Source organism: Mustela putorius, unplaced genomic scaffold, assembly GCF_011764305.1.
Source record: "Mustela putorius furo isolate JIRA1106 unplaced genomic scaffold, ASM1176430v1.1 tig00000179_pilon_pilon_pilon, whole genome shotgun sequence".
NCBI lineage: Eukaryota > Metazoa > Chordata > Mammalia > Carnivora > Mustelidae > Mustela > Mustela putorius.
This window is the reverse complement of record NW_025421305.1, coordinates 8,348,886-8,359,844: the sequence shown is the minus strand read 5'-3', so window position 1 is coordinate 8,359,844 and position 10,959 is coordinate 8,348,886. Positions and strand designations below refer to the sequence as shown.

The 10,959-nt window shown below is 38.2% G+C and overlaps 1 protein-coding gene across 4 annotated transcripts in view; it reads right to left on the bottom strand.

Moving 5' to 3' along the window:
* Positions 1-4,226: 4,226 nt before the first annotated feature.
* NAA16 (N-alpha-acetyltransferase 16, NatA auxiliary subunit) overlaps positions 4,227-10,959 on the bottom strand; it is a 63,356-nt gene continuing 56,623 nt past the window's right edge. For all 4 annotated transcript variants that reach the window (XM_013059836.2, XM_013059837.2, XM_004759287.3 and 1 more), the window contains 4 exons: positions 10,772-10,870; positions 10,301-10,444; positions 6,822-6,919; positions 4,227-5,609 (listed from right to left, as the gene is read on the bottom strand). In XM_013059836.2, the coding sequence (XP_012915290.1) occupies positions 5,412-5,609; positions 6,822-6,919; positions 10,301-10,444; positions 10,772-10,870 (539 nt within the window). In that variant the 3' untranslated portion in view covers positions 4,227-5,411. The remainder of the gene's footprint in view (positions 5,610-6,821; positions 6,920-10,300; positions 10,445-10,771; positions 10,871-10,959) is intronic.

Sequence of the window (10,959 nt, the reverse complement as noted above, 5' to 3'; positions counted from 1 at the left end):
AGTTTGAATATAGTTTGGTTAGGTGTAGTTTTTTGGTAATTATCCGAATTGGTGTTCTCTGAGCTTCCTGGGTCTGTTCATTGTCTGTAATTAATTTTGGAAAATTCTTAAAGAATAAGGGTAATGGAAAGTTACTAATATGGTAGATTTTAATCCAACAATATCAATAATCACTTGAAATGTGAATGATTTAAAAATACCAATTAAATACAAACTATCAGAATGGATTTTAAAAAACAAGACCTTATTTTACGCTGTGTCTAAGAAGTCCACTACTCTAAACGTAAATACACAGATTTAAAGTTAAGGGATAGAGAAAGATATACCATGCTAACATTAATTAAAAAAAAAAGCTGGAGTAGCTACATTAATTTCAGACAAAACGACTTCACAACAAGAAAAATTATTAGGGATAAAGGAACCATCACGTAATAAAGGGGTGAATTCCCCAAGAAGATATAACAATTCTTTTGTATGTGCCTAACAACAAAGCATCAATATAAGTGAAGCAAGAACTGATAGAACTACAAGGAGAGAGAGACAAATCCATGATTATAGTTGGAGACTTCAACACCTCTCCATTAGTAATTGACAGATACAGCAGCCAGAATATCAGGATATAGTTGAATCCAAAGCTTCATCAGCCCACTGGTTGTGACATTTATAGATCACTTCATCCAGCAACAGCAAAATACACATTCTTCTCAAGCTGACATGGACTATTCACTAATTAGACCACATTCTGGGTCATAAAACACACTTTAATAAACATAAAAGAATGAAATTCACACAAAACATGCTCTCAGATGACAATGGAATTAAATTAGAAATCAATAATAGAAATAGTTGAACAATCTCCAAGTATTTGGAGATTAACAAAACACCTATAAATAACACATGAGTCAAAGAGGAAATATGAAGAGAAATTTAAAAGTATTTTGAGCTAAATGAAAACAGGACTTATTAAAGTTTGTGGGATGCAGCAAAGCAGTGCTTAAAGTGAAATTTATAGGACTAAATGCATATATTAGAGAAGAAAGATCTAAAGCAATAATCTAAATTTCTGGGAAAGCTAGAAAAAGAGCAAAAAAAAAAAAAAAATCCAAAGGGAAAGAACCAAAAACAGACATAATAAAAATTTGAGCAGAAATCAATGTTGTTGAAAATAGGAAATCAATGAAACCAAAAGCTAGTTCTTTGAAAAAAAAAAATCAAACCTCTAAGCTGGCTATCCAAGAAAGAGAGAAGACACAATATTACTAACAGAAATAAAAAGGAGGCCATCACTACTGGCTTCATGGATATTAAAAGGATAATAAAGGAATATTGTGAACAACTCCATGCCCACAAGTCTGATAAACTAGATGAAATGGACCAATTCCTTAAAAGCTGTAAACAGATGACAGAAAGACAAAGGACCCTGTGATTACATTCAGGGCCCACTCTAGATATCCAGAATTATCTTCCCATCTCAAGATCTTTAATCACGCCTATGGGGTCCTTTTGCCATAGAAAGTAACACATTCCCAGGTTTCCAGGTTTAGGACATGGATATCTTTGGGCAGGAGGAGGGCCTATCACATGATCCGCCTACCACACCTGAGAGCAAGGCAGAAAGGGCACCCTGAGGAGTGAGTGGAGAATTTTTTAAGTAGCTAAGAGACAGCATACTGGGAAACCAAGTATGAACTCTTGTGAGATTAGAGCCCACTAAGCCCACTTATCTAGTGGCATCAGTCCAAGAGACTGGAGGATCCTTGTTATTGAATTCAACCAAGCTTGAGACTTTTTCTTGGCACAGAAATGAAGCCCAGTGGAATGACAAAATCGTTGACAAGAGTTCTGAACTGATGGAACTATAAAGCAAAGATAGAGATGGGTCATTCAAGCTCTTTGAGAGAATCGTGGGAGGCTGTGGTGAACTGAAACAGCTATGGAAGGAATAACTGAATGAACAGGGGAAGAGGAACGGGAGACCAGAGTCAGCATGACTTGTGTAAGTTATTTCAGATGTGGAAGTTTCTACCCATGCAAGGAGAGGATGTGGCCAAGGGACTGGTTAGTTTGATCAGGATGAAGATGAAAATCACTGAAGCAAAGGGGATCAAGGGACTGAGCCACCCAGGAGCCCCACTTGAAGATATTTTTAGATACTATGACAATCTAGGCTAATTTGGCTGGATATAAAATTTTAAACTCAAAGGAATTTTTCTTCACTACTTGGAAAAAACCCTCCTTCTTATATTCAATGATGCTTTCGATAAATCTGATTCTCTTTCCTTTGAGAATAATCTTTTTTCCTCTGTAAGTTTTTCGACTATTTCTTTGCTAGTCAAAAATTTCACTATAATCAACACTACTCTCTGTTTTCACACTGTGCTTGGTTTTTCTTCATGGCAATTATCACTACCGAATAATATATCCTATATTTGTTTCTCCCTCCTTTCATTAGCATATAAACTCCATGAGAAGAGCACTTAATTCTGCCCACTACTGTAGATGTCATACCTAGACTAGTGTCTGAAACATAATAGGTGCACAATACAGACTGAATTATGGTTCTTTACCCTCTAGGCTTTGCCCACTAAATACATTCCGTTCCGCAAGAAATCACAAGAAACTGGAAGCCAAATTCTTAAATGACCACACTATGCTTTGAATCTTTGTGTCTTTTCCTATCTGTTCTGATAATCTTGGCAGATCTCCCAGGACAAAGGACTTCTCAATTTTCTCTTGAGACTAGAGACTTCTGAAAGTACTTGGTTCTCAGATGCTTCTTCTTAAGCTTTCTGAAAGGTAAAGGGCCTCTGCCAAGCTGGAGACAGTGGGTAGGGAGTGGGGGAACAAGACACACCACCAGCCCCCTTAACTAAAAAGATCCCTGTCCCTATCCCAGGTTTTTTTGTTTTTTGCTTTTAAAGATTTTTCTTTATTTATTCAACAGACAGAGATCACAAGTAGGCAGAGAGGCAGGCAGAGACAGAGGGGGAAGCAGGCTCCCCACTGTGCAGAGAGCCCGATGTGGGACTTGATCCCAGGACCCTGAGATCATGGCCTGAGTGGAAGGCAGAGGCTTAACCCACTGAGCCACCCAAGTGCACCCTATACCAGGTTTATAAGATGCTTATATTCAAAGTATGATGGGAGTTAGGGAGAACAGATACAACCTCCATCCACTGACTCAGACACTACTGGATTTCACCCTTTATCCTGCCTTCCACACCTTGAACCCAGCTCCTCACATTTCAAATGCATCCACCCTGTAACTCTCAGAAATTCTTAAGTGATCCCAGTGAGATGCCTTTTAAAAGACCAGCACTGAAAAAAATAAAAAATAAAACACTGCTGCTGCCAGCATGATTTTCACGTTATGATTAATGGGAATCATTTATGCAAGTGGCATTTGGCTGAAAGTAACATAATGAATTACATGCCTGCCAGAATCACTTCGTGACAAAGACTGCTGTTGCTCTCGCCAGCGAGAACGACACGGAGACACGCGTGGAGGCAAACTTCTTTAATGGCTTCTTTTTATCTTCTTCCCCCTCTGGCGCAGCTCCTCGAGGCACACGGCGCAGTAGCGCTGCTCGCACAGCACCCGCATCTTGGTGGAGCAGCGGTAGCACACCGGGTGGTCGCCGCGGCCCAGCGCCGTGGCCTCCAGGTCGCCGCAGCACAGCACGCAGCTCCCGCCGCCCCGCTGGGCCTGGGCCGTCGCTGCCGCCGCCGCCCCCAGGGCCGCGCGCCGCCCCTCGGCGCCCGCGGACACCACCACCGTGGCCGCCGCTGCCGCCGCCAGGGTCCGGGCTGCGGCTCCCTCCGGCCGCCCGGCGCGGCCTGGCTCCCGGCGGGCCCGCCCCTCTACAAGTACATTCAAGCATATACACACCGGCAGCTTAGCCCGCCTAGCCAATCACCGCAGTGCTCATGCACCTCCCGCGTGAGTGGACCTAAATGAACAGCCAATCATATTCAGTCCCTTACAGCTCTTATAGTAGGCCTCCTGTACTGGCTCCCGACAGACTGCCAAGTTCAAAAATTATTAAAACACTAAAAAGAAACCAAGCTGCTACGGCATCAGAATTTATTGGTAGGTGTTTATTTTTTAATAACCAACTTTCTTTTTTATAAACTTAAAAATTAAATGATTAAGTTTTTATTCCTTTGAAGAAAAAACATTTTGCAAAAATATTTTATGTGAAATAATAACACAAATACAAATAAGCAGCTGTGTACAAAATAATTTATTACAGCATTATATAGGTTGGCCTTATTTTACAGTGAGTTTTTCTTCTCTTAACAATTATGAAGCTAAACAGCTTAGAGTGAAGGAAAACCATTTTAATTAGAATGGATTCTCTAAATAAAATCTCCCTTTTTGAATTCATATTTGCCTTAAAGGGATGTATTAATATTAGACATATTTACACAGTTCTGAAAGAAATATACTGAATGATTCCAATATTGTTTTCTGTACAAGATAAAACAAAAACCTATATTCCCGCCCAAAAATATTGCTCAACAATGTTTTAATAAACTAACAATAGTTTAAATTCTCATTTTGCTGATACAAAAACATATTTAAGAGTCAATGCATGGCTATAAGAGTAACAATGTTTCTTTATAATTTGTATTCTTCCCTATTATGCTCCCTTGAAGCACACCACTTAGATATAAACTACTTGTTAACACCTGAAGCAACTTAATCAAGATAGCGTAATTCTTACACATAGGTCCTTAAAAGACTGATCTAAGGATATGCAACAAATTTACCAGTGAATTTTTATGATTAAGAGCCAAACCAGTCCCCACATTCTGAATCATCTACATAAAACTGGAGTACCCATATTCAACAGAAAGTGGCATTTTCATGGATATTAAGGAGGAAATGGCAAATCATGAAAAAATTAAGGTGGAAAAAAGGGCAAACTGAAATAAATTTAAAAATAAACCTCTCTGTTGCCAAAAAAAAAGTTTCATGTTGTTTTTAAAATATAGTTTACACTTTAAAACTGATGTGCTTTAATCAAAAAGCAACCAAATAAACAATAATACAACAAACAATAACAGATCAAAACACAGATTCTGAAACCAGGATCTAAAGAAAATACTACAGTGGGGCTGTACACAACTGAGCACAATAAAAATATAGTCATAATACAGAAGTGACAGCACCCATCACAATGTTGATGATCTGAAAGTTTAAGAAAACTGTACAGGTATAAACAGGTAATTTTCAAAAGAGTTTATGTAAATTGGCAGGGTCAGATAAAGGATAAAGTAAGTTTACAGAATACTGCCAAACTCTATCCAATGATTTCACTTCATACCTATATTAAAATATACCTGAAAAGGAAACCCTGACCTGAATTCAGCTCTGAGTCTTCTAGGAGTCGACTTTCTATGGGATTTCAAATTTCGTTTGCCAAGACATCATAGTTGGCTGTGTGGTTGAGTGCCACACCGGGACCGTCAGCTTCGCTTGCACCGGGCAGGAAAGCAGAAGTGAAAGGAAGCAGGTTATGACAGGCCACTCTGTATTCTTCATACTGGGAATTACAGTTCCCAAAGCTGCCATCAAGCAGTGCCTCGGAAACCTTTAGTAAAGTCTATTTAAAAAGGCGAGAATAAAAATAATTTTTAAGAAAAAAGGCTGGGTTACTAATCATTTTAATAACCAAAAGTTGCAAGGCATTAATTAAGCAAAAGAAAACTGGCAAGGCCTCAGCGTAAGAGAACTTCTTGCTACTCACAGTTAGTAATCACCTCAAAACAGGAACATTTTATTTATTTATTTTTTTGAATTTAAATTCAATTACTTAACATCTGGTGTATTATTAGTTTCATCGGTAGAGTTCAGGGATTCCTCGCATCATGTATCCTCCCCAAGGCCCATCACCAGTTATCCCATCCCCCACCCACCTCCCCTCCAACAACCCTCGGTTTAGAACAGGAACATTTTAGAAATCAATTCTGCAAAGTCTTAAAAAATGGCAAAATTCTACTGCTTGAAAAAGCGACTCTCTGAAACTAGTCACTACAATGAAAATGTCCTTTATTAACCACAGTAGTTCCCATTTCCTGAGGGCTTACTATGCGCCGGCAGGGAGTAAGCCCTGTGCAGGACAGTATTTCGGGGAACCCTCCTGCCAAGCAGGTTAAGTGGTACAGACACAGCCTGTGTTACTGTGCCTCACAGATACTATGTTTCTTACAAATTGAAGGCTATGGCAACCCGGTGTCTGCAATGCTACTGTCACCATTTTCCCAACAGTATTTGCTCACTTTGTGTCCCTGTGTCATATTTTGGTGATTCTTGCAAATATTTCAAACTTAGTCACTATTATTATATTTGTTATTATGATCTGCCATCAGTGATTACAACTTGCTGAAATCTCAGATGATGGTTAGCATTTCTCAGTAATAAACTTTTTTTTAACTAAGGCATTTAGATTGTTTTTTTTTTAGACATAACACTATTACACACTTGACGGACTACAGTACAGTATAAACATAACTTTTATATGCACTGGGAAAACAAAAAATTCACCAGACACATTTTGTTGTGCTATTCACTTTATCAGTAATAGTCTGGAGCTGAACCCACAGTATCTCCCAGGTATGCCTATGTTTTCATCCTCATCTTATAAATGAGGAAGAGGAAGCCAAGAAGTGGAAATCTGCCTAATATGTGTGACAGCTCAGATCCAAATCCAGACATAACTCTGAAGGCCCACTCAAGAATTATGCTGTAAAGACCCATGTTCTGTCAGAGCATTCCATATCCACAAATTTGCAGAAATCAATCTGAAAAATCTTACCTTTACATTTATATCTTTTATAGTTTCATCCAATCTAGTGGCAATAGCAATTGCTTTCTCTTGCCTTGACTTATCCAGAAAATACATCATTTTAGCCCCTGAAATACCAAGATACTACAAAATGAGTGAACTCCAAGATCTTACAATTGATTCAACTAACATCAACCAGTGACTTCAAATAGGGTTCCAAGCATTTAATCAGCAGTGGGTTGGAGCTGACTCCTACTCAGAACTTGGGAGCCAGATGCAAAGTCACCACCCAACTCCCAATTCAGTGACATCCTACTGACAGACTAGGGGCACAACGGGAGTGTTTATATTATGGCAAAATGCTGCAAATCAGGGCTTCTTCTGTCAAAGAGAGGTGGTTGTCAAACACTTACCAGGAGACCAGATTTAACAACCACCCTTCACCCTGGAAATGCTAAAGCTTAAATTATAAATATGGGCTACCCTGTAGCTAAAATTATTTTTTAAAGATGATACCTTCAAATAAAACAACTAAGGAACAAATTACCGTCACAGAGAAGTGTGACAGAGGGACAAAAGGAAAACGCTTTCATGTTCACAAAGAATGTAAGTAATTCTTAAAGGTTTTTTTTTTATCCGTATTCCTGGGTGCTATTTTTTCTGCATCCACTAAAATGATCATATGGTGTTTACCCTTTCTCTCTCATTGATGCGATGTTTCACACTGAATGATCTACAAATACTGAACCCTTGTAACCCAGGAGGAAATCCCACTTGATTGTGGTGAACGATTTTTTAATGAATTGTTGGATTCAGTTTGTTAATATTTTGTTGAGGATTTATGCACCTATGTTCATCAGGGATACTGGCCTGTAGCTCTCCTTCTGTATGGTCTATATCTGGTTTTGGTATCATAAGGCTGACCTCATAGAATGAATCTGGAAGTTTTTCTTCCTCTTCTATTTTGGGGAATAGTTTGAGAAGAATAGGGATTAACTCCTCTTTAAATGTTTGGTAGAGTTCACCAGTGAAGACTTCCCTTTCACAGTGGAGACAACAGGTATTTTAATAACCTCTTTCTCCATGTCTGTATCTCCTATATCTCCTGGTCCATACTCTATGCTCATTTTTCTCTTGGACTTCTACCAATTTATACTGTTTACTGTTAATTTATAAGAGCTCTACATATATTATTAGCTTTTAATTAGTTGCAGATTTGTAAATATTTTTTTTTCAGTTAGCCTTTTAACTTTTCTTCTAAATTTTTATTTATTAAGTAATCTCTTCCCCTAACATAGGGCTTGAGCTCACAACCCTGAGATCGAGAGTCACATGCTCTACTTGACAGAAGGTGCCCCAGCCTTCTGACTTTCTTCATGGGGTTTTATTTTTATGTGGCAAAAATTACCTTTTTCTTAGAATTTCACATATTTGGGAACACATTTCCTATAATAATAATATAGAAATGTTTTCTTTCATTATCCTGTATTCTTGAAGAGAAATTATCTGTCCTTACTACCATGAAGCTGTCATTTTTCATAGGAAAGAATTTTCCATAGACAACAGAATCAGAAAGTTTCCCTTTAGAACAAGAAAACTTAGGTTGAAATATTTAAATATATGGCTTACTGAAGGAGCATAATTATACACTTCTTGCATAATTATACAGTCTTTTGTCCAGTTTACCATCTTGTCTATCCATGCCATTTTGTTGTTTTGTGAATTTGTATAAACTGCCTATAATCCTTCCTGTAACTGGCAGGATATAAATAAAACATATGAAGTAATAAAAATACAAGAAAAAAAAGATCATTCATAACCACAAAATGTGAACGGAAACAACTAAAGCTTCCATATGTATTTCTTTTTAGCCTTTATCCCATGTAGGCATTTTTTTTAACATAGTTGAGATTATATTTTATGTTAATTCTGTGTACATATTATAAAATTACTTACCACTATTATTACAAATTTTTTGAATAAATATTATAGGACTGCCTAGTTTTCTATCTCATTACAAACTTACTACCATTTCCCCTCATACTAGACATACATTAAATTTGTTTCTGTTCTTTTCCCTACACTTACACACAACATTTCAGTTACCATCTTTACATGTAAAGCCCTATCTTTGCTTTGGATTAATTCTTTAAAATTATTTGCAAAAGTATGACCACAGCCAAGAAATCACAGATAATGTGAAGCTCTTTTTTTTTTTTTTTTTAAGATTTATTTAATTTAGGGGCACCTGGGTAGCTCAGTGGGTTAAAGCCTCTGGTTTCAGTTCTGGTCATGATCTCAGGGTCCTGGGATTGAGCCCTGCATCAGGTTCTCTGCTCAGCGGGGAGCCTGCTTCCCCCTCTCTCTCTGCCTGCCTCTCTGCCTACATGTGATCTCGGTCTATCAAATAAATAAATAAAAATCTTAAAAAATAAAAAGATTTATTTCATTTATTTGAGTGCACACACACGAAGGGGCAGGGGAGAGAGTCTCAAGCAGATTCCCGCTCAGCACACAGCCCCTCGTTGGACTCAATCCAGTGTAAGGGCCTATTTAGCCAGAGCGATTTCATCTCGGTTAAACAGTGATTTTGTGTTTATGCAGTAAAACTTCAACTGACCCTGCCCCCTCCCCCGGCAAGGGAAACTTACTTAAAAGCAAGTCTGGGAAACCAGTAGAAAGTGGTTGACCAGTCCGTGATAACAGAGCCCAAATACTCTGGGAGAGGGGGGTCGGTCATCAGGTCAGGTGGAGACTTCCAATCAGTGGGGTGAGCATACTGTTTCCCTAGCTACCAAGGAGTGTGGGCCCCGCCTTTTGGGCACCAATTCTGACCAAGGTGATAAGCTAGTTCAAATAGCCACTATGGGGTGAATTGTAATTCAAAGGGCCACCTGTGTGTGACCTAGCATGACTGTGCAGCTTTCTCTGAGTGTTGCAATCTCATTGGCCACCTGAGTGTGGCCAGGCTCAACCACATGGCCTTTGCTCTATAAAAGTCAGTCTGTGAGGCTGGGAGTCGCTCGCTCTCTCTGGAAGAGGCGGCCCTGAATGGTCGGTTTGATTCTTGATGCTTGGCGCAAAATAAAGCTTTGCTTGACCTTCGCTTTGTATCAGTCTCGCTCCTTTAATCACGGACCTAACACCAGGACCCTGAGATCATAACGAGCTGAAAGTAAGAGTCAGACACTCAAACGACTGAGCCCCCCAGGCACCCCAATGTGAAGTTCTTACTCAGAATGACAGACTGCTTTCCTAAACGGCACGGCCACTTTACACTCTCAGAAGCAAAATACCGAGTGCTTATTCACCATGTCTTTACCATACTTTCATCTCCTTTTTCCAAACCAACAAAACAAACCTTTCTTATTTTGAAAGATCAAAAATTATATTGTGTTGATTTCTTTTTCTATGATAATTTATAAGGCTGAACATCTTTACAAACTTTCACTTTCATTACATTCTAACCTCTTCCATAAATGTTCTAACCCCGGGAGTCAGACACTGACCTGAAAGCAGATGCTGAAGAGAGGTAGCATTGTGCTTGAGAAAATCCTCATTAAAACTTTCCAAATCTTTGTTGACAAATATTTTCTGCATTTCTTGAGATAGAACTTTGCTCACAATGTCTGGAAGATTACTATGATTAGACACTATAAAAACAAAATATTTGGAATTAAAAATTTTTTCATCTGTTCTCTGAAACAAAATCAGCATTTTTAAAGACATTTACATTTATTATTAAGCCTGATATACTTTACATAGTAAAATATTGCTCCTTTGGAATATAAATATATTCTAGCTTAAAAATGTACTAATTTTTAGCATATTCTTACTAGCATGTTTAATTTATAGATGCACTACAAATATTATCTTTTTTTGCTTTATATTATTGCAAATCTTTTTAATGTCCAACTTAACAGAAGGCTGCTGAACTGTCATATTCGCTTTTACATTAACATTACCTTTTGTATACTTACCAGACTTAGAAAATTTAATTAAACATTCATGTAACCATGGGTGATTACTGTTGATGGCAAAAGCTCGTTTGACAGACTGCAGCATCAACAGAAACTTCCCTGTGTCAGAAAAGAAAATATAAAAGTAACAGCATAAATATTTATGTACGCTGTTTTAGTCACTTTATTTTAGCCTCACTTAAATTCCA